At 48.2% G+C, this 24,010-nt stretch overlaps 1 protein-coding gene across 17 annotated transcripts in view; it reads right to left on the bottom strand.

The window, feature by feature from the left end:
* Positions 1-5,521: 5,521 nt before the first annotated feature.
* The window catches only part of KMT2C (lysine methyltransferase 2C), a 220,031-nt gene continuing 201,542 nt past the window's right edge, over positions 5,522-24,010 (bottom strand). For 6 of the 17 annotated variants that reach the window (XM_033098943.1, XM_033098947.1, XM_033098959.1 and 3 more), the window contains 14 exons: positions 23,840-23,987; positions 22,552-22,730; positions 22,311-22,447; positions 21,263-21,512; positions 20,104-20,243; positions 19,578-19,685; positions 16,368-17,487; positions 15,289-15,425; positions 14,008-14,150; positions 13,572-13,740; positions 9,928-10,044; positions 9,449-9,522; positions 9,104-9,212; positions 5,523-7,533 (listed from right to left, as the gene is read on the bottom strand). In XM_033098943.1, coding sequence (XP_032954834.1) covers positions 7,441-7,533; positions 9,104-9,212; positions 9,449-9,522; positions 9,928-10,044; positions 13,572-13,740; positions 14,008-14,150; positions 15,289-15,425; positions 16,368-17,487; positions 19,578-19,685; positions 20,104-20,243; positions 21,263-21,512; positions 22,311-22,447; positions 22,552-22,730; positions 23,840-23,987 — 2,924 coding nt within the window. In that variant the 3' untranslated portion in view covers positions 5,523-7,440. Of the gene's footprint in view, positions 7,534-9,103; positions 9,213-9,448; positions 9,523-9,927; positions 10,045-13,571; positions 13,741-14,007; positions 14,151-15,288; positions 15,426-16,367; positions 17,488-19,577; positions 19,686-20,103; positions 20,244-21,262; positions 21,513-22,310; positions 22,448-22,551; positions 22,731-23,839; positions 23,988-24,010 lie in introns of all 17 variants that reach the window. The other 11 variants (XM_033098949.1, XM_033098954.1, XM_033098955.1 and 8 more) reach the window with 4 other exon arrangements.

Here is a 24,010-nt window from a genome sequence, read left to right as displayed (position 1 = left end):
CTGTACCTGGGTTGGAAGGTAAGAAGAGAGCTGTTAGGAAAGTTGTCACCATTTTGGACACGTCCAGTGACGTCAGCTTGGAGAGCAGAAGGCTCGAGAGCCGAGGGCGGGAGCATGGTGAGTGGGCGGCAACATTAAAAGGCAAGAGGGGAGAAGCTGCAGCTACGGGGCCAGAAGCACTGGGAGGGAGCAACTAGGGAGGGTGGGTGGGTGTGGGGCGCTGGGAGGAGCGGACACGTGTCAGGTGGGCCTGGGACTCCAGGGTGAGCAGCGCGGAGCGTGCGGGCACTTTACGCAGCAAAGTAAAGGTTGCCATCAAAGAAAAAAGTACTTCCTGTATTTCAGTGCTTGGAATAAGCACTGGGTGAAAAAACTTTCTGGAGTCCCAGAAAGCAGGCTTCAATGTGAGAACCCAAGTCTGCAGGAAGAGAGAACTTCAGAAACCAAATGGGGAGCCATGTGCCTGGGAAAGGAGGGGTCTGGCCGCAGCGCAGAAATGAGGCGGCGTCTTCAGAACAGACAGATCTGACATAGAGACCTCTGCAATATCCTCATGATGAAAGAAAACCCTGGAAACAGACGGGGCAGCCCCATGAGACCTTGGCCACCTCTGAAGGCCTGTGTGGCACCTGCCAGAGGGACGGAAGATTCCAGAAGAACTAAGTGTGGCTGGCGCTGATGGGAAGAGAGGTGCTGTCCTCCTACCTAGTAGAACGTGGGTTCCGTTTCAGGTCATGGAAGCGCTGAGCAATCAGAGCTGCAGGTGACGCGTGTGCTGTCATGCGCCGTGCTTCCCAGCAGCAGTGCGAGGCCTGAGGCCCGAGGTCCGAGCTGAGACCTGGCCTGTGCAGCGTGTCTGCTGGCTGCTCAGCCTCGGGACCCACCGAGCTTCGCTGCGTATTACTTACCCAGCTGCTTTAGGTTCCAGGCACAGAATCCCTCAGCTTTGCCAGAAGGCAGTGGGTGGCTCTCCTGAGTTCCGTTAACAACCTGTGGGCACCCCCAGCTCGAACCCTATGTGCACATTTTAAAGCCGTCCTCGCCGCCTCCTTTGTCACAGTGCACCTGCAAGGCATCAGTGCATCACGGAAATGAAACGAAGGTTGCTTTTCTCCTTTAGCCAGAATGCAAGGAGTGCTTCTCTCCTCGAAGCTGTCAGTGTGTGATCATGGATTGTGGCTGCCTGCTTTCTGCAGCTGCTTCCAGGCTGGCGACTCCATTTTTGATGCTGTTTTTGTCAACAGTGTGACAAGACGCTCTGTCCTTAGTGCACAGGTCAGCTCAGCTCAGCTCTGCGACTGGCTCTCCCGTCGTGATATTTGAAGGAAGGCCCAGGCTTCGGAAGTTGTTTCGTGTTGGAGCGTTTGAAGAGCTGAGCGCCCGGCTGGGTTTCAGGGTGTTGCTCTCTGCGGCAACGTGTCACATCGTAAAAGCCAGATTACTGCACAGTTGGGGCTTCCTGGAACACGTGACCTTCTAGAGGTGGTTTTTCAGATCGACATTATTTAACTTTTTAAACTTAAAAAATGGGTAGAATCCTTTTAGGGAAAAGATTAAGCCTGAGAAATGGGAAGAAAACCAGGGAAGGGTGGAGGCCCACGAAACAAGGGTTAGAAGAGTTTCAGAGACAGTTGTGAACTCCGTCACCTGTGACGACAAACACCACTGCATTCGGTACCACAGGACCAGACTAAGGGCAGTTCTGCCTGGTGACTGGAGAGGGGGGTGCGGCAGCCCAGTGACAGCAGGCCAGCGAGGAAGAACAGGCCAGGGTGACGTGTCACTGGGAAACAGCCTAGCTACTGCTCCTGCTCCTGCTGTCACCACGGCCTTGTCCTGGCACCACTGCTCCCGCTCGGATCAGGGCAGAGCCTGCACAGCCCGACAGCACACGAGGTGTCGCCTGGTGGCTCAGGGTCACAGCTCTTCCTCCAGTGGCTTCTCACTGCACTCAGTCGTCAGGATCCCTGTGGCGCGGCCCTGGCTTCACTCCCACGTCACCTCCGGCCACTCTCTGCCATGCCTCTGCTAAACCTTGGCCTTGCCCCTGGGCCCCTTTTTGTCTCTTCATTTCTCAGGGTTTAGCTTAAACGTCACCACCTGAGGGAGGCTTCTCCTGGCTCCCAGCTCCACATTAGATGTGTCTTGGAAAGTGCCTGTTTTCATCTGTCTCCCCCACTAGGATCAAGCTCAGTGATCCCAGGGACCACAGCTATCTCATTTCAGCACTGAGTAAATTCATCAAAGGATGTAAGCAACCACTGCCGCTCCCCAGTTAGTGACATCCGCCATGGCAGGGACAGGCCTTGCTGCTCCTCCGACTTCTGCCCCGGGGGTCCACTGCCAGGGGACTTTTCCCAGGTTTGAGGCACCAGGTGGCCATGCAAAGAGAACTATCTGGGGTTGAATCAACACTTGGCGCAATACTGTGTTTCCTCCTACAGATTCATAACCTCCCATACTTTCTCTCCCCGAGAGCCTGTTCAGACTAGTAGACCTGATAGCAATAATGACCTTCCTTGCCCTTCCTTGCCAGGCAACAAGTTGGCGTCCACTCCAGCAGAAAGCAGATTCCAGGCTCTGCGATGACTCAGATGTTCCCTTTCTTACATGTCTGACTGTTAGCGATCAAGATGGGTCAGAGGACAGAAGGCTGCACTGACTGACAACAGCTTCAAAACCCGGCACTGACCATAAACACTCCAGCTCCGCAAAACTGACCATTTCCCAAACAGCAACTGGTTTAGAATAGTATTCAAAACAGTTTTGTCAGCCGATAGGTGTTCTGAGAATTTCTGTAAAACCACACATTACAAATGCTTCTTATTTTAGGGTGTTCAGGAAGCACAAGCTAAAAATCTGTTGCAGAAATCTTGAGGGGAGGACATCGCCTAGTAGAGTACGTAAGGCTGTGCTAGCCTCGTCCCACAACTACGCCAGAGTTACAACCAAATTACAGAGCCACCACCCTTGAAGACCACCTGAGGACGAGCTGAACAGAATTCCTATAACTAAGCATATAAAGAAGCCACATCGAGACTGGTAGGAGGGGCAGAGACATGAAATGGGCAGGTCCCACACCCCCAGTGTGGCAATTAAGCGTCGGGAAGGATATCTCAGCTGCAGAGATCCCACCTTAGGAGCAAGGGGTCCCAGCCCCACTCTGGGCTCCCCAACCCAGGGCATCAGTGCCAGGAGGAGGAGTCCCCATAACATCTGGCTAAAAACCAACAGGGATTGTGTCAGAGAAAGACAAGGGGCTGCCAAATACTGAGGCGCTTCTCTTAAAAGGACTGCGCACACTCCCTCACAAACCCACTCGCTCTAAGCTCCAGTGCAGGGGCAGCAGCTTAAAAAGTACCAGGGACATACTGGGAGGACGTACATTGACTAATTTCAGGACAAGGGATGGAGCAGCAGCAGTCGGGGCGACTTTCTCAAGGGACGACGTGCTGCCAAGGGCCACTGGTTCCTTGAAGTGTCCTCCCACCCAGCCAACCTGGTGTACATGGGCACCACATCTGAGCTGTCCATTAACCGAGCTCATACCATTCACTCCATCCAGGTGATTCCCCGACACCCCACCCCACCCAACTCTCCCACCTGGCTGCAGACTTTCCCCGAATCTCTTAAAGGTCCACAAGCCCCAAACAGGCAGCATCTGGCCTCAGGTCGCAGCACAGCCTCTCCCAGGTGCCTCTCACACAGGCAGTGACCAGTCAGGTCACTGTGGGATTTATTCCTGGAGGGCAAGGTTGGGTGAATATCTGCAAATCAATTAATTTGATACACCACAAAAGCAGAAAAAGCATTTGACAAAATCCAGCATCCGTTTATGATAAAAACTCAGCAAAATGGAGATAGAAGGAACGTACCTCAACATAATAAAGGCCACACATGACAACTCCACAACTAACATCATACTCAACAGTGAAAAGCTGAAAACTAAGATCAGGAATAGGACAAAGATGTCCACTTTCACCGCTTTTATTCAACATAGTATTGGAAGTCGTAGCCGAAACAATCGGGCAAGAAAAGGAAATAAAAGTGATTAAAACTGGAAAGGGAGAAGTAAAATTCATTATTTTCATACGACATGACAGTACATACACAGAACCCTAAATATCCCACAAAAAACCTATTATTACTAATAAAACTATTAGAACTCATACAATTCAATACCAAAAAAAAAAAAAAACCCAAAAAACAACTCATTAAAAAACGGGCTGAGGACATGAATAGACGTTTCTCCAAAGAGGCCATCCAGATGGCCAGTAGACATGGAAAGATGCTCGGCGCCAGTGAACATCAGAGAAATGCAAATAAAAACCTTAATGAGGTATCACCTCACACCTGTCAGAATGACCATCATCAAGAAATCAACAAACAAGGGTTGGGGAGGATGTGGAGAAAAGGGAACCTTTGTTCACTGCCGGTGGGATTGCAGGTTGGTGCAGGCACTTTGGAAAAATATGAAGGTTCCACAAAAAATTAAAAATAGAACATATAACCCAACAATTCCACTTCTAGGTATTTATCCAAAGAAATCCAAAACTAAATAAAAAAAAATATGCATCATTATTTAAAATAGCCAGGATATGAAAGCACCTAAGTGTGAATCATCGGACCACTGGAGAAAGAAGATGTGGTACATTTATACAATGGAATATTATTCAGCCATGAAAAAGAACGGAATCTTACCATTTGTGACGACATGGATGGACCTAGAGGGAATTATGCTCAGTTAAATAAGTCAGAGAAAGACAAATACCAAATGATCTCAAATGTGGAATCTAAGAAGCAAAATAAATGAATAAATAAAAACAAACTCATAGATACAGAGAACAAATTGATGGGTGAAAAAGGGGAAGGGATCAAGAAGTACAAATTGGTAGTTACAAAACAGTCACAGGGATGTAAAGTACAGTATAGGGAATATAGTCAATAATGTTTATAATAACTGTACGTGGCCTCAGATGGTTACCAGACTAACTGGGGGGAGTACTTTGTAAGCTATATGTCTAATCACTATGTTGGACACCTGAAACTAATATAACATTGTACGTCAAGTGTAATTGAAAAATAAATGAACGTATTTCACATTATATATATAGTTTTACTAGAAGTAGAAAAAATAAACCATAAAAAAAAGGCTTCAGGTTTCTTCACAACTGTAAAACCTCTTTAAGTAAAATATCATCTCGAGGGATTCTGAACAATTTTAATTCTAAGCAATCTCCTTAAATATGTTAAATACATTCAGTATTATAAAAATAAAGTCTGTAACCACGTAGAATACATCTAGGAGTGCAATTTAACAATTAAAAATAGACTTTACACAAGGGAAGAAGGCATCACAAGTATTTTTTAATCAGGCCTTAGTTAAAAAGAAACCGAAGTTCCCTTCTTTATTCACCTGCAAGGAAGAATCTCTACTTGCAATGAGTTATGAACTTCATCTAAACGCTGAGAACAAGCAGGACCGCGCTGGCCCCATCAAGATGCCATAATTCGGGAAGGTGGACCCGACGTCAGTGATTTCAAGCAACTGTCAGTTTCAGACCTGCAGTCAGAACACTGGAGGGGCTGACAGAGACTCAGGCGGCTTTTATAGATGTAAAATATTTTATTTGTAAATGGTGATCTTCTAAATCTGTGTCCACAAATTCCAAAACCCATAACACTCTGTATACTTCAAAAAATTCAATTTCTGCCAACATTAGATACTATTATACAGAACAGAACCGAAACAAAAACCCGGTAGGACAAATACTGGTAGGATGTCAGAATATTGTACAAGAGAAGAAAAATATTCAAGAAACAAATTTCATACAGCTATTTATCAAGAGAAAAATATATACAATTGATTTCTTCTGTAAGATAAAAATACATCATGCCATATACATTACAAGTCCAGAACTGCGCCACTGAACATACCGACAGCTTACAGCCCACTTGAGTTGTGCACACAAAACTTCATTTGATACTTAGCCTGTGAAGTGTCAGTACCAGAATTTTAAGGACAGAATAAAAAGCTAACCTGGTTCAAAATGCTGATTAAGTTTCTACAAGCAAACACAAAACAGTGTTTTTTATTAAAGAAATGTAAACAAACAGTTCATACAAACACATTTTAAAATTACATCTTCCAAAACCCTATTGCCGGAGTCCTGCAGCTTGCAAGCATATCAAGTCTCTCCTTTTTTTTTTCTTTTTCAAATTTTTGTGTTAAATAGAAGGCTAGGGAGTTAGATCTGGGTTCCTGCTACATGATCCTAGTATGTTTACATGATTCTTTGTGGCTTGAAACAGAGTTCTAATCAAAACTACTTCTGCTGAAGAAAATTCAGCCTCCATTTAGGTGTATTTTTAAGCAGTTATTCACAGTTATCACAAATTGTAAGCACAAAAAAACCTGACTGAAGAAGTAGGGGAGGGCAACAGTATAATATGAAAAAATTAGTTTGTTACCAAAACAGCTAGAAAAGTTGTCGTCATGGCATACACTCCGTTCTGTCAGAAGTCAGGTGTATAAAACAACGAAGGACGACTGGACTAGTTCCCAAAACCCGCACTCGGTTGACGTTTGGCTGTTCCAGAATCCCCACGCATGCGTGTTAACAGCACAGTTACACTGTGACATCCCTGCGAACGTTTCACAAGCACCGAGCTGCTGCAGAGCCTGGGAGCATTTGGTCAATAACTATTTTTATACTGTATTTTTTCCTCAAAATATTTACATATTTGTACAAAGTAACAGGGTTTGTTAGTTCTGCAGGTACCAGCAGCAGCTTGGCTTTCTTCTAACTTTTATTTAAAAATAGCTTCATTCACTTATTCAATAATAAATACAAAAAGGTTCTCTTATTTTACAGAAATCAAAAACTACAATAAACTGACTCATGGAATCAAGTATTTAAATGTATTTTAGTGCAAGTTATTATCCCTTAGCTCTATCCCTAAGGAAGTCATTTCAGTACATTCCTTGTTCAGTGGTGTCTACTTATTTAAAAAACTTTTTAAATTAGAGGGCCTGCCCCTTTTTCAGATAAGGCCGTGGCCAGCACTTTGGACATCTCCCTTCCGCTGGTGATTTCAGTCTTACATTCATAGGAAGGCCCCAGCCCGGGGCAGGACAGGCTTCGGCTCTTTCTCCTCAGTGAGACGAAAACAACAAAACAAACCCACCCACAAAAAGAAAACAAGAAAAAGGAAACAAAAGTGCTGGACCATCTGGAATCCTGGTTAACCTCAAGTCGGCCTCCTGGTGCTGCTTCAACTTAACCTAAAGGACTGAGGAAATCAGAACGCCCAGAAGCTACTTCTCAAAAAGTCATAAAACGAAAACAAAAATATCTTTCTGTCTGCAAAATCCAAATGGCATGTTGAATCACTTCTTCCTAGGGACAAGCCGCCCGCTGAGACAGCAAGGAATGCATTTCAGTTCATCCACTTCCGGCAGTTGACGGCTCCACAGTGACAGGGGATCTTGTGCTGGTCATCTTCAAAGTCAAACTTATAGTCGTAGCAGAGCTGCCCGCGGCAAAGACACAGAGTGAGCAGGCCGGGAGTGGGGGGAGGGGCGGGGGAGAAGGGGAGGGAGGGGGCGGGGAGGCACGGGGGTCGGAGGGGAGGGCTCATGGGTTCAGGGAGACCTGTGTGCTGGGGCTTCCCAAGGACCCAGGTGGGGCCATGGAGCCCCTGAGAAGTGCAGAACCCAGCCTGGCTGAGTCCCGCTGGGCTCCCAGAGGGACGGAGGAAATTGGGAGGCAGGAGTTTCCGGCTCCCCCGTGCCCTGACCCGGCAGGCGGACCTGCTCGGGTGGCCGCCTCCTGAGGGGCTGACACAGGCACTGCCTTGCCAGCTACCATCTCTTTCCTCCATGTCCCCTCCCTGACGAGTGTTTAAACGGCTCTCTATCGAGGGGTTACGGCATTACTAAGGCTGCACGCCAGCCCTGTTTGCAGGTCGGTGGGAGGCCGCACGGCGCCCCGGTACCACGGCCTGGGCCCTGGCACTGCCACACGGGCGGGCCCCAGGAGACAGACTAGGACACCGCTGGAGCCTTCCTCTCGACCCCGAAGGAGAGGGCGTCACCTCTTAGTAATGACACGCCACTCCACTCGGTTAGCTTATTTGCTGAGCTCCTCCTGAGGAAATCATTCCCCCTTTTCACAGAAAAGGCAGTGGAGGCTCGGAGAAGTTAAGCGACCTCCCGAGGAACGTCAGTGGGGGGGGCAGAGGGCCTCCAGCGGTCCCGAGGCTCCGACCCCTCGCTGCTCACTGGCCCGTGCTGGGCGCTCACACACTTTCTCTAATTTACACGTCAAGTTACTTCAAGTGCCAAAATGGGCCTTGGGTCAACTCTGGATTTACAACAAGGAATGCCAAAAGGAGACAAAGAATACAAGCATAAAGCCACAGCTCCTTTCACAAAAGGCTGAGGCTCCAGCCAAGACACACTCAGGCCCTGGGCCCTCTAACCGGGTTTCCTACAGAAACCCACTGCTCGGCGGGAGCTTTCCAGCAAACTCCGATTCCAGAGCTAGGGCTGCCTCGGTGTGTGCCGACCCCTGTGAAAGACAAAACTGGGGACGTAAAGGAGGCCATTGAGACAGTAATAACCTTGACAGGTGAAATGCTGGCCCAAGGTCATCTGTGAGACCAAAGAAACGTCAAGTCCAGCGTTTAGCAGTCTGAAAAAACTAATAGCCAAACTGTTTGACAATCTGTTGAAATGAGAACGCTGTAAGCTTCTACTGATCCAAAGTGAACACGGGCGATCTGGAACCACACGGCGCGCCCAGACGTGCTGCCTACAGCCTCACGGTGACCTCACACACAAGCCAGAATGTTCCCGAGACCTCCACAGGCAACAATCAGCAGTGTGCGTGACGGGGGTGCGGAATTCGGAGGACGAAGCGGGAGGGAGAGGACGTGGCCAACACTCCCAGTGTTGCCGGAAGGGAGCTCGGACGGTGAACCGTGGCGGGCCAGGGTGGACCCACCACGGGGAACTTTCTAGCGATAAGGAATGGAAAGCCGCCGAGCAAGTTCACCGCACACACGAATCACGTGCACACAGGCGCTCCCACACTCTTACCTCTTCTCCTTTCTGGATCCTCCGATTGGAGCTGATGATAATTTTGTGTCCTCTCTCAAAAGTCACCACTTCAGCCACACAGTTAGGGGCACAGGAATGGTTGATGTATCTGCAAGGTGCCATTTCAGAAAACGGTTTATTGTAAAACAACTGAAAGAAACAGCTTTAAAAACTCAGTTCACAGGGGAAAGTTTTTCCTCATTATTACGTTTCTATTTGCCCACTTAGAGAACAAGAACAGATACACAATTTTAAATAAAACTCCTCTGAAATGGATTTGCCCTGAATGTGTCTCTTCTGACCCTGTGAAGAGAAGCGCTTCCGGGTCAGACCCCCCTTTCTCACCTCGCGGGCCCTCCCGTGAGCGTCGCATCGATCACGTGGTCATTGTCCATTCGGAACATGTACACGCCACGGTTCTGAAAGGAAAGTCACGGTTCTGAGAGAACAGTCACCATTCGTCCCCGTGGTCCCTCCGCTGCAGGAAGCCCAGGTCAGAGGTGAACTGAAAGGCAGGCACCCGCATCTCACTGGCTGTGGACACGAGCCCAGCCCAGCCGCCATTTCCACGGTATGAGCGGGCATCAGCGGACTGGCAGGTCGCCGGTAACGCCTGTCCAGTCATCTCCAGTTTTATATCCATGCAAGTACCCACGGTGGAAAAGGTAAGACTGATGGGGAAAACGGGAGAAAAATGCAAGAATATCCAGCCAGGGCTTTCCTTCAACCTTGGACCTAGCACGACAGCCAGCTTGGCCCTGCCTTTCAGGATGTTTGGACAACATGACCCAAGGCCAGAGAAGAGGACTGCCTGTGGCACTTACCTGAGACTCATAAAGTTTCTCTTTTCTGTTTGCTACTTCATTTCGAATGATGGTCCCAATATATTCAATGACCATGGTGTGCTTCTCGATGTCTCTAGCCGCATACAGGCCCAGTCCCTACAAAACACAACCACGACCACCACAAAAAGTGTGTGTGTCTCTCTCTCAACAGACACGTCAATTCCTTGGACAATAAACCTGCATTCTCTTGCACACAAAGGTCATACAAAAGCCACACTGAACATGTCACCTAAGTTGACTGTGCTATCATCTGAAACTTGGAGACTAGACAACCTGACCACTCAAAGCTACGCCATCGCTGCCTCGTTTCTGCGTCTTAGTTACACTTCATTCTTGGGGCCTCTTTATGAAGTAACATGCTGACTGGCAGGCCACACTTTCTACCAGGCTTTTTTCCTTCCACGTAAAAAAAACTAAACAGGCTAACGGTTCTGGTATTTACCTTGTCCCACCTCTATTTCTAAAGGACTTGACATGATAGTAAACTGAGTAAGAGAGGAACAGGGCTAACTGTAAGGGATTATTAATCATACTATAAACAGTTTTCATATTTGGCTACTAGTTCCTGGCTGCCAGGGCAAAAAGGAGAAACAGGAAAAGCTACTTTGCTCTAATTATTGGAAAAATTGGAAAGAAAGTTTTTGGGAAATGCAAATTTTTTCCCTAATATAAAATTCTGAGGCCACTAAGAAATGTACCAGAATCCGAACTGGCGAAAACATGTAAGAGATTTCTCCCCTCTGGCAGCTCCTGCCATCTGTGGTAGTCACCTAATATATCACACTCTATGTGCACCATTTACAGTTTTTAGTATTACACATCTGGAAAAACATACTGAACAAAATATGGATAATTTCCATGACTATTTGTCTTTTTCTGTCCCCATCTGAGCTTCTGCATTCTCAGCTAAAACTGACCCCAAAGCAGTGGGGAAGGAAGGACGTGTGCCAACCGGGAACCCCCTGCACCCCGAAACAGTCCTCGTCAGGCTCCACCTTGGAGCGCCCAGGGGGGCCTAGGTTAGAGATTTCGGTATGCAAAGTAAATTATCTTCTGAAAAAAAAAGTATGTGATTTATCTGGTAAATTCCAGATATGACTCAGAGGTGAACAGAACACACAGAGGGAGTATGTCTGGGGACCACAGTTTGGTGCACCAGACAAAGTCAGTGGTAACTAAGAGACCCACGTGCACATGCGGACATGTACAGTAGTGTGAAGGTATTGAAAACCAGGTCAGTTAAGAAAGGGTTATTTACGAAATGCCACTTCAACACTATTCACTGGAAGAAAATAAAATGGTCTTAAACAAAAATGACAATTTCTGGGGGGTGGGGGGGAACAACCTAAAATACTCTACACGTATACTCTACACTCTTAACCAACACAGAAGCTACAGAAAATTATCTACATTTGACTACATGAAAATTAAAACTTCTTTAAGGAAAAAGATACCATATCTCCTGGTAGGCAGATGATGTTTTGTAGGGAAAATATCTAACAGGGTGAGTTCTTACAAAGTGAAAAATGGACAAAGGATAGGAATATGCGATTCGCAGAAGAGCAGACCCCAATGGTAAACGTGAAAAGTCGCTCACTCATCAGCAGTTCGAAATTTCAAATGAAGTAACAACATCAGTGTACACTTAGCATGCTGGCAAAAAAAAAGAATCTAAAAAGGCAGTAAGTCCACAACTGGGAGAGCAGGAAGAACAGGCCCCTTGTGCAGGAAGAAACGGGCAATCACAACCTTTTCAAAACACGGGCCGTGCCGATGACATACGTGAAAGCACCTATACTTTGACAGGGAATCTTACTTTTGGGAAATAACCCACAGGACTGAAGCTATGGTTCCCCGGGGATATTTGTACAAGTACTGAGAGCGACAGACACTCTTTCAGGGAAAACGTCCTCGGTAGTGGAATGGTTTAATTGCGGTTCATCATATCATGGACCACCACAACCATTAAAGATGGACAGGGCCGCCTCCGTTGGTCTAGAGGCAGTACTAGTGAGAAAAGGAAGGTGCAGGGAAGTACAATAACACGAGTCCACTTTTGCATATGCACGCTGACGTGCCTGTCGTGTTAAGACCGGAGCACGCTGCCAGCTGGGAGGTGGGTGGGAGGGAGGAAGGAAAAAGATGACCCAACAACAGAAGCTCAAAAAAGGATGACAGACTAGACACAGGCAGTGAAGAAACCATCAAAATGACAGTAAGGGAGTAAAACCCAACACTGCAGGATTTTGGTAAAGTGAGCTATTTGAGAACATTTTAAATGAAAAGTAATTGATTTCGCAGGAGAAAGGCACCACTGCCGAGGAATGGGACAGAGGCTCCATTCTTGAGGCAAAAGCAGCAAGAAAGACACTGTATTCCAAGTGTGGAAACAAGATGCCAGAGAAAAAGATGAACAGCAGATAGGGCTCTTAGCAGATAGAGCAGAAATCTCAGAACGAGAACAAGTAAATCAAAGGAGAAGAACTGATTTCTCCGGGAGGCCCCACCTCAGGGGCTGACTTGGTAGGGCTGGGCCCCCAAACCTGCAAGTCCTAACGAGGCCCCAGGGGTGCTGAGGCTGCTAGTCTGGGGTCCACACTGTGAGCACGACGCTGATCTCGGGTCCAGTATTTGTCCATAAGCGCCAACAGGAAGAGACAGAGGAATCACAAAAGAATTACTGTAACATTTCTCAGAAGGACCGCCACATGGCTCCAAGCGGGAAGGGCTCATACGTGACGAAAGCAATACATAGAAAAGGCCTTCATGCGGGCTCGTTTTTGTAAAACACCAAGAACAAAGAGAAGATCAAAAAATCGTTCAGAGAAGAGGGAAAAGGTTCCAAGAAGGAACAGAATGACAGAATGGGATGAGCACGGACACCATGTGCAGTTCAGATTTACACTTTGAAGGCATCACAATGGCTTCTGGGTGGGAGGAGACGGCTGCTGGGCACCAGTGAGATGGCGGGTGAAGCTGAGGAGGCAGAGCCCGACAGCGGGTCTGACAGCTTCTCAGAAGCGGGGGGACAACAGAACTCGGTGACAGCCAGAGCTGGGTGCCCTGAGGCCCTGCACAGGGGAGGTGCTGACGTCAGTAACGGGAGGCGCCTGGAGGCTGACGAGGCCCCAGGCCTGCAGTCTGGCCCAGCGGGAGCCTCCTAATCGCAAGCCGGGCATCCAGGGGCACGTGCCGAAAGCGCTGGGGTCGCAGGTCTGCAGCGCGGGAAGTATGGACCACACACGGCTTTGTCTCCAATGTCTCCCACAGTCGAGCACCAGACATACACCGTGCTTTCAGGAAGAGAAGGCTGCCACAGGTACCCCCCCAAATGGGAGCCCCTTCTGAGGGAGACCTCACGGATTCCTCACTTCCAAGGGCCTGAAACAGCTCCCGGGAGCTGCACGCCCACAAGCCCGGCGCGTGCAGAGCAGTGCTGCCCGCTGCTGCCCACGAGCGTTCACCGGCACACACGCGTGGGGCCCGCCAGGGACGCAGGTCCCAGGCACCGTGCTCCTCGTTCCTCATGGACAAGTCCCACTTGCTTCCCAGAACCCGCTTCTGGCCCCGCAGCCACGGCCACCCCCGCCCCTGCTGTCCACACCCCGGGAGTCCTGCCGCACCTGAATCCGAGAGCGGGCGAGGTACACGTTGGACTTCCACTCCGTCTTCATCTTCCGGTACTGCGACGACTTGGAGTGGACGAACTGCTTGCTGTACGGGGCATTCAGCTCCCCAGTGACCGTGCTCTGGAACGATTTGGAGGTGCTGGTGCTGTTGAGGGTGTGCGGCCTGCAGACGGCGGCGCGGCAACAGGAAGGAAGAAAAGGAAAACTGAAGACATCTCCGAAGGGGCCCGCGCCATCGCGACTCAGTCTCACTGACGAGAAGAGCACACATGGAAAGCCGCCTAGCAGAGCCACACGGCGTCCTCTGATGCGGCCGGGCAGACACAGCCAGAGACAGCAGGGTTTATAAGCAGCAGACAAATCAAGCACAAAAAAGCACTAATGCGCCTAGAAACCCTGGGCTGTACTATGTGAAGTTAAAACAAAATACCTTAACACAAACCTCTTGACATGGGCACTCATTTTAGGTTCAGCGCGGGCACAGCCTGTGGGGTTGACGGCCAGAGGAAGCTCCATGAGAGGGTTTCGGCCGTAGCGGAAGGTGTAGTTTTCACACGCCTCAACCCCAGGCAGCTGAAAAGAAGGCAAACAGACCCAGAGTTCACTCATTTGATCAAGACCACGGGCAGCAGTAGTCGGGCCAGACTTGAGTTTTAGGGAAATAACTTGTCGACATTTCCAAACGGTCAATAAAACAGTGGTCTTTAACTCACGTGAACACAGCAGCCAGCCTGCACTCAGATCGTCCAGCTGTGAACAGCAAACACTCCCTGAAGAAACAGACTGACCCCCAGAACCTCCACACACCAACCCCCGTGCAGGCCTGAGGGCTGAGGACGCCAGCTTTCCCCAAACTGGCAGTGAACTAATTCACAAATCAGTTCGTTCACCTGGGTGAATCTCAATTTTATAGCTTTACTTGGAATCTGAAACTTTAGTTAAAAAGCTTTTATACAGTTTACTGTCTTGATCACTTCTCAGTTCTTTGAATTTGACTATGATACGATGAGGTGATCACTCCAATGTTCTAGTTTAGGTGGTCACTTAAGGTTTACTTGTAAAATAGTTTATGTGTTAAAGGTCTTTTCAAGAATAAATTTCTCATGAACATATTTCTCTATAGACATAACAGATATCATTTAGGCAGGGTTCTCTACCAAAGGAAGCAACTGGGCACATTACTCAGTGGCTTTTAGGGTGTCTTTTGCATCTCCCAAGAAAAGCGATCAATAATTTCTTATTTTTAATAACGCCTTATAATCGTGCAAGTTTCCAAAAGTATTGTTTATAGTCTCACCGGCAAACGTGCTTAGAGTCTTAAAAGATTACAGAGAGATGTCAGACAAGAAGTTCTCCTGTAATCCACCTGCCGTGTGAGGGTAAGACAGTGGCCAGGGTGAGGCTCATTAACCTCCTGGGGCACAGGAGAGAAGGCCACAGGGGGAGAGGAGAGCCCACCCGTCAGCACGCCAGGACCAGTGTGGCAGCCCTCACCCCGAGACCTGAGGTGTGTGCACCACCTCACGGAGCGAGCGCTGGCATTCATGAGCGGACCCGGTGAAGCACCACCGCCTCACTGTCCGTGACACAGGAGGAAATCCCCAGGCAATGTCACTACCCCAAGTGTCATGGACACCGCCGCCGTGTTCCGGTGCTCGTACTAGAGGACTGGGGTCAGGAGAGGAAGTGTGCGTCTCGCTCAGACACTCACTGATTCCGCGATCCGAGCCACCGCAGACACAGTTAAGCCGAACAGGTCTTCTCCTTTTAAATACGCCGGGAAAAGCTGGAGCATTTCAGATTTCTTTCTCACACTTGCCACAGGCTCCAAAATTTTATCCCAAACACCTACATATGGACAAAAAAAAGTTTTCCTGACAACCTTGCTTTTTGCTAGAGAGGAAAGCAGGCTGCAGTATTCACCAAGAGCCCAAGAGTAACTGCTCACAAAGGCTGCCCACTCCCCAAGTAAAGCCCGAGTCCTGGCTCACGAGTCTACTACCGCTACCTGCTTGCCAGCTGGCAATTGTTTCTAAAGACTATGAAATCCGGGGGAAAAGAGTATTAGATTAAGGCAATTAAACACTAAAGGTGGAAAAGCAAGTTTAAAGTAACTGAAATTTATGCAAGCAGTTAATTCATTTCGTACTGGCCATATAACACATTAGATTTTCAAATGTCCATTTAGCAATATCTCTAGCAATGTTTCTTACCCCTCAGATTTAAATGAAACTGTGAAACTGGTATTTGCATTGTAATCATCTTTAGAGCATTTTTATACACTTTTAAAAAAAAACTGCTAACCTTAAAAATAGAGTTCCCCAGTACTTTCTACTCAATAAAAATGACAATGGCAATCTAGACTTAACCCAACGTCACAATTAAGTGTCTAATTTCTAGCTCTAAATCTGTTTAATATGTAATTCTCCTGAGGTACGACAACGAACATAATATGCTTTGAAGACAGAGCCTGCTTTCTAGGTGACATTAAGAAGGGGGTGTCCAATGTGAATGACAGGTGACCTTTATCAACACAGTGTTCTACTTAATGTTTGAATATATATTCTGACCTGGAGGAAGTCCAGCAAATGTTCAGAAAACTGGACGACAAAGAGAGCAAGGTATGATCATACGAAGAAGTTAGGATTTGCATTTGTAAATGAAAACTCCACTTCTGTTGTTATAAAACATGAAACAAACATGAGAAAAAACTTGGAAATACTGACATAAACCAGTCAGAGCCTAACAGGAGAAGGACTCGCTGTGCGGAGCACACAAGGTGGCCGTTACCTTTGGGCGACGCGTCACTGAGGACGAGATCGTCATGGCCCTGCTCCACAATCCTGATGACGAACACGGGGCGCCCATCTTTCTCCTCAATGGAGCACAGGTAACGACAGCGCCTGTTGGCGTACCGCGTGCTCCAGTACAGCCGGCTGGCCTCGTAGCCCACGGGGAAGAGCGCTTTGGGGGAGTGGAACGCCTGCATCTGCTGGGGCAGCAGCTGGCCGATCGTGTGGAAGATGAGACTGCCCACTCGGAAGGTGTGGTCCCGCTCCCCGCGCTGCACGATGCTGGCGATCTGCCGGACCTCGTCCCGCTGCACGTACACCCGCCTGAAGACCGCAAAGTAACTCAGCTCCTGCTCGTGGATTCCCTTGGGTTTGTGCATGGGACAAAGCATCGTTTTGTCCTTAAAAAACATGCATTGTGCTTTAATGGCGCAGGTAAAGTGATAAATGTTGGTGCACCGAAACCTGTGACACCCACTGGTGGCGCCCATTTTGTGGCAGAAGACACATTTCATTTGCAGGCCCCTCCTCAGCGCCAGCTCCACATTTATCAAGGCACCAGCCTGGGTCTCATAGACCTCTGTGGACCACAGAGCACAGTTCAAGTGGACCCACAGGTCGAGGTCGAGGTTGAGCAGCCTCGCCGGCCCGTCGGTCAAGCCATCGCCTTCCTCGTGACAGAAACAACACTTCCTGTAGTCTTTGGGCACGGGGTCAGGTTTAAGGGAAGTGCCCAGTTTCTTCAGAAATTCATCGATTTCGTCCTCACAAGGCGGTTTGAATGTTCCCTTGGGGATGACAATATGAATGCTCCATTTCTTCCATTTCATTCCTCTCCACTTTTTATTTATCGGCCGACAGTCTTCAAACGCACCATGGACAGTTCTCAGCCGAGGCTTTAACTTAACTGTGACCTTCAGCTCATCCGGCTTTGCCTCTACTTTGGCTGCTTCAAAAGCAGGAGGGAAAGTAATAGGAGGCGACGCTGGCGGGGAGGCTTTCTCCTGGAGCCGCGGGAGGCAGTGCACGTCTAACGTGGACGTGTTGTTGCTGTACTGGTGAAACGCCTTGGAAGGTGTGTCCTTCACAGGTGACTGTGGCAACGAAGGAATGGACTCCTGGGCAATAAAAAGAAACATGAAAAAGAAGAGTAATTGCTAAGCTCTAAAGCAATTCCTGTTGAATGAAGCAGCCCCGCACGAGGCTCTAACGGGGTGTGGGATGAGTCCGTAAGTAAGCGGTGAAGATTCCCGCACAGAAGTTGATGCCAAACGTCTAAGGTGTTACGTGGGGGTGGCAGGAGCAGGAGAGCGCTGATAAAGTTACACAACTGTGGGTGGATTCTTCCCACGCCTTCTCTACAAAGCCGCAACTCCAGAAAAGCTGTTCTTACACCTGCTGGACACTCCTCTTTCTATCCACAATAAAGCCAGAAAAATCACCGCTGAAGGAGCTAGCTAATTTAATTTGCATAATGGAAAAGTGCTTTTGTTAAACCAAGTAAGAACTTCAAAATATTATCTTCTATGAGCTTATCCTCTCTCTGAAATTCCCGTCTGTTAATCTTAGGCTTAATTAATTGGCAAAAATGGGGAAGATGTTCCTTGTCAACAAACAAAATCAACTTTCCTCTGAGGCTGCCCAGTTCTAAGTCACCTGCTGAAAGAATTGAACAGAGAGAGAAGCTCCAGTAGCTTCTCTTTCGGGAAAGAGCATCATAAACTAATGAACCCCCAAACCACAGGTTCCCCTCTTCTCATGCACCCCCATCCACCTCACACAGAATCCAGAAGCAGACAGGAATTACACACCAACTTAAGAAACTGTCTGGTGAAAAAGCCATTCCTTCTCTCATATATGCTGACAAATTCTAAGTCAAAGTCTAAACGTATTTATAAGGCATATAGCTTGGATTTCATTAAACTGGGGCCTCTGCCTGTTAGAAATACAAGAGCCTCCAGGACATTCTTCCAAGAAAGACACACAAGAGCAATAATCTGGAGGGAGGGACGCCAGGCAGAATAACTGCTTGAGGGAAAAACTTCCTTCAATGCAAAGGATTAAAAATATATCATCTGCCATACATAGGGCCAACAGACACACGAAAAGTTGCTCAATGTCACGAACCATCAGGGAAGTGCACATCAAAACCACAGTGAGACATCACCTCACACCTGTCAGAGTGGCTGCCATCAGTAAATCAACAGATGACTGGATAAAGAAGTGGTACATATATACAAGGGAATATTACTCAGCCATTAAAAAAAAGAATGAAATCTTGCCATTTGCAACATGGGTGGACCTAGAGGGTATTATGCTAAGTGAAATTAGTCAGAGAAAGAAAGATACCATATGATCTCACTTATTTATATGTGGAATCTAAAAAACAAAATAAAAAAACAGGAACAAACTTACATATATAGAGAACAAACTGATGGTCGCCAGATGGGAAGGGGAGACTGGGAAAATGGGCCAAAAAAGTAGAAAGGATTTAAGAAGTACAAATTGCCAGTTACAAAGAGTCCCGGGATGTAAAGTATAGGACAGGGGATATAGTCGACAATATTGTAATAACCATGTATCCTGCCAGGTGGGACTAGACTTATTGCGAGGGGTCACTTTGTAAGTTATATAAATGTATAATCACTACGCTGTACACCAGACAGTAATATAATATTGTACGTCAAACTGTAATTGAAAAGTAAATTTTATAAAAGAACAAACAAAACCAGATACAGTTTTCTAGAAAAACAAACAAAACCAGATATAGTTTTCTAGAAAAACAAACATCTGCATCAATACACACCTGGACACATTTAAATTACACAAAACCAAGTAAAGCGGGTAATTTCCATCATGGTATGAACAAAATAATTTCTCCCCAGAATACATGAATAGACTTAAGTTGGGTTTGTGAACAGGTTTTCCCATTGGGATAAGATCAATAAAAGCAATATTTTATAGTTGTCATTAATATATTTGCAACTAAAATTAAAGATTTCCATATTTGTGTTTCATTCAATTCTAAACTTTTAAGATACAATGCAAGTCTGTCCACTCATCAAATAAGCTATTCAATTTGAAACTGCCACACGAGTCGAGGGCTGTGAGAACCGCTGTGACTCCCTAGAAGAGCTCCAGGCGTACCCCAGAACACAGAGGTCACTCTGCGTCTGCTGCTGACTAACGGCCACTGTCCTAACGTTACCTTGATTTCTGAGTGTTTTCCTTGTGCAGTCGATGAATAAAGAATGAAGCAGTTATTACTACAAAAGACAATATCCTTCTCCACTCTATTGGTGCTTTCTCGGAAATCCTGAAAAGCAAACAGAGAAATGTGTCGGAATCACAACAGGGCAAAAGTTAGTAAAAAGAAGACCTCTATATTGTTGGTTTTTATCTTGTGTTAAAGTGGAAAGTAGCTTCCTGTCTTAAAAGTAAAAAGGTAACCCATGTCCATATGCAGCACATAGTAACTTAGCCACACAGAAATGAATTTACAGAACAGACTTCATCATCCTCATTCCACTTGACTGAGAAACCCACGTCCCCATAATACCCAGTGCACGTCTGCTGTCGCTGTTTGGTTTCAATTAAGCCCAAGCTCGTCGAATGCGTGCTGGTGTTTCTCCCATGCACATATGACCCCAGAAACAGACCCTTCAGGTGTCGGAGCACACAGTGTCCAGGACACTCCCAATGCACGTGGGGTGGGAAAAGAAAGATGCAAGTACCTTGTTCACGCAGGCGAGCTCTCTGCCAGATTTCCGCACGCCGCTCCCGAGAATAACCACTTTGCAGTGACAACACCACTGTGTTCGGAGTGCCGTGCTTTCTGCAACAGCATGGCCAGCATCCTTGTATCCAGAAAGACCTGAAGGCAAAAGGCTCGTCAGTGGTTCAAACTGACCAGTAACACCAGGCGCTGCTGGTGTAAAAGTGCTAGGTCAGCTTCTTGTAACGTGGCTCATTTAACTGACCTTGTGTTATCCTTTGTTACTTAAGAGAAGTCTTATCTGCTGAGCAGTGCTTACGTGCGTGGCCACTAGGGTACAAATAAAGGCACATGCCCTTCGGCAACAGCTGGGAGCGCGGAAGAAACCCAAGCACCATGGTGGATTAGTGTCCAGTCTAAGTACCGAGACGGTCGGGGAAGATACCACTTTTGCTTGAGGGTGAAGGCGATACAAAAACGTTTGTGAAAGATGAAGATGTATGTGTGTATGAGTCTTAAGTAAATGTGATTTGGAAAGTTCCAGAGCCAAGATACCAATGTGAGCCCTCAGGGGTACCCAAGTTCGAGGCCCACGCAGGGTGCACTGCTCACGTAGGGCGTGACGCAGGGCAAAACGAGTGTGACAGCAGCAGCTGGGGGCTGTGTTCCGAATGCGACACAGGTGACTGCCAGTAAGAGTTCAGAGTTGAGGGCCGAGAAGCTGCTGCTTCTGGCAGGAGTGTCAGGAGAGACAGGAGGGGGCAGAGGTGGGAGAGCAGGTCTGGGGAAGGCCGGGGCTCATCCAAGGGCGCAGAAGGGCCCTGGGGGGACGGTACAGAGGCAAAACAAGGGGAACGTGATGGAGGAGGGCGCAGAAGGCAAGGCAGGAACACAGGTGAAGATGCCCGCCTTCTCTGCCGCGTGTGAGGCAAGCAGCAGTGGGACGGCAGGTTTGGGGGTGCAGGCCAAGCCTGTTCAGAGGGCAAATACTTCCTGATTCACATTATCACGTCCATCCCACATCACACTACAGAAGACAGAGCCCCCCCAGAGATGAATTTACCAAAGTTTACACACTGTGTTACCTGTTAGTCATTAACAATTAAAGTGAGATTTTACAGAGAATACGCATGACTTGATCAGGAAGGAATTTGGGGTTAAAATGTCAACAAGCTCACCGTTGCTTGTTGGAGGAAACGGTATGTTAGGCGGCTTCAGCCGGTAAGAACTGGCCAGTCTGGGTGGGTTTGCAGATCCCGGTGGTGGCCCGCGAAGAAATAAATGCTGCCGATACTCCAAAGCTGGGTTTACCCTGTGGCCACCGACCAGCCCCACGGACGGCACCTCCGGGGCACTGCTAACCTCATAGCTGTTGGGAATCCGGACGTGAAGCAGGTCAGAGAATGCAGCCACGACGCTGCTGATGTCCTGGAACACACAGGGAGCGCTGTTAACCCCGTGGGCAGTGGGGGCTCACGCACTGCAAGCAGGGCCAGCGACTGTTCAGACTTGAGTCTCAGGAAAACTGGTGTTTTAATGGACCAATGCCCAAATAAAGCTTCCACAAACAGAGACTCCTGCAGGGGTTCCTGCGAGAGCACTGAGCTACACAGGTAACTGGGTATAGCGCCAGCGGGGGGGACACGGCCGCAGGCCTGAGCTCAACCTCGTCCTCTTGGACAGCTGGTCAGGAGCTCCGTGCACGTGGGCTCCGTGAGCTCCGGACAGGAGCCTGCCTCAGTCGCCGAGGACGCAGCGTCACCCCACAGCTGTGCTGGTGATGACCAAAATGTCGTACCGCTGGACTAGCTTGGTTGCCAGTGAAATGTCTTCAGGGAATTAGGCGTGTAAAAATCTCCTCACCAGCTGCTAGTGTCTCACAGAAGCAGCTGCTACCTGAACATTTATATTGCTTCCGTAAAGCTCAGACTGTTGAAAGTGGTTTTCTACTGCTTCATTTTCTGTAGTTATCAAAAGGGTTCCCTCTAAAGAGCTGTCTAAATCACACGTCCTTTAATTAAGAATAACTTGAACTTCATTTTGCCCTTTTGCCTTGAGTTAACGTTTGCTTACAGTACTCAAAAGCCCCTAATCCCACCCCTAGCTTTCACCTTTTATCCTCGATGACTCTGCTGTGTACGTTTCATTTCATGCTAAGCCACCTGATAAGCCCTGAAAACTGGGGGCACGTTCCTTCATAACGTGACCAACCCATTCCATCTTTACCTCAGCAGCTGTCGGATGCAGAGTAATTGCCACAGATATAAGACCCGATCTGGGGCCATTTGGGGAAGAACCGAAAGGCGGTGTAAAAAATAAAGTGCCTGGCTCAGTTTTGATGTCATTCCGTCGAGATTCTGAACCTAGAAGGGAAAAACACCAAAGGGAGGGATTTGTGTCAGCAGCGCACTGTGAGACGGGACGGGGTTGGGGGCCGTGAGAAGGGACGGCGCTGGCACCTCCCCACCTTTTCCCACAGTGCTGGGCAGAATTGGAATGATGGGTGATGGCACAGGCTCTGGTGGCTCCTCCTTGACCAGTGACAAATCCGGGTATCTGCTCACTTCCATGGCAACCACACTCTCAGGAGAGGACGAGGGAACAAAGCTGTCAGGAGTGTCCCGATCACCACCGTGGTCCTGCATCCTGAGAGGAGAACACCACACGTCAACACGCACGAAGCCCCACTGCGCCCTCCGGCACCAGCCCAGCCCCATCTACCGCTAGGACCTGAAGTTCTCATGGCCAGTGAGTCAGCTCAGGGGCAAAGAGGAAACCTAGTCTCAGGATAGCAGAAAACTTGTCATTTTTTCTTAACTGATGAAGGTGAAGAAAAGAAGAGCCTCGTCTACACAAGAAGCTGGAGGTTACCAAGGCGACTGGGGTTGGAGGAAAGTGTGGTCTCTGGCTAAACGCTGTGGTTACCCCATGGATGTGGTGGCCACCCCTCCCCTAGAGGAGACGCGGCCATGCTGAAGGAGAATGAGAGAGACAGCAAGAGGAGGAGACGAGGCCCTGCCAACGCCAGGATGGAGCAGGTCCCCACCTGGGGTACGCCCAGGGGCCGCCCCCCACCGCTGCTCTGGAGTCACAGACTCGGCAACTTCTGGCAACAGGGTACAGGAGAAAAAAGGATCCAGATTCTACATCGGGATGAGTTTCCTTACCAGCAAAGGGAGGGGCATAGGCTAAATGATGTGTCATCCCACAGAGGCCTGTCACCAGACAGAGTAATTAGATGGAGCCCGGGAGCACCTCTCCGTGAATCTAACTGTCAGGTGGCGACGACCTACTAAGGGCTCTGATTCTCCCCAGTCCCTTTCGGGAGCTAAAGAACTGATCCGAAGCAATGACAAAACTCTGGGCGGTGCGGTCCTTAAATGCTCTTCCACAGACATTCTGACACCTGTGGCTGCGTCAGTAAACCCAGTCAACCCCATTACCAGAGTATACAGGACAATGGTCTTTGAAATACTCTGCACGGAGAATCCCACTGCCTCAATGCCTACTCGATTATTATTATTTAACTTCCTACATCGTGATAAGATTTCAAACATTCACAAACTAATTTCATTTAATAGTAAGAATGTTTTATAAACTTTAAACTCTGAAGAAAATTACTCACGTTACCCCTGAAATGTTTTTACATGCTATTCCTACAGACATTATGCTAAATACATACATGTGTACATTTTTAAAGGTATGTAGTAACTACGCAGTGACCAGAAAATCCTTGAGCACACGGGAGCTCCTACCTGACTTCCTCCTGATTGTTGTGTGGTGGTGTGGGGAGGGAGGCCGGCACGTCGACCGTCTTTGGGCCCTGAGCGATCGCCCTGGCTAACAAGTCGTCTTGTGGTCTGAACGGCAGCTGAAATGGCTTAGGTCCTAGACTTTTGGTCACTGGAAAGCAACGACACAAAACG

The sequence above is a fragment of the Rhinolophus ferrumequinum genome, chromosome 26, assembly GCF_004115265.2.
Source record: "Rhinolophus ferrumequinum isolate MPI-CBG mRhiFer1 chromosome 26, mRhiFer1_v1.p, whole genome shotgun sequence".
Classification (NCBI taxonomy): domain Eukaryota; kingdom Metazoa; phylum Chordata; class Mammalia; order Chiroptera; family Rhinolophidae; genus Rhinolophus; species Rhinolophus ferrumequinum.
This window is presented reverse-complemented; position numbering and strand designations above follow the sequence as displayed.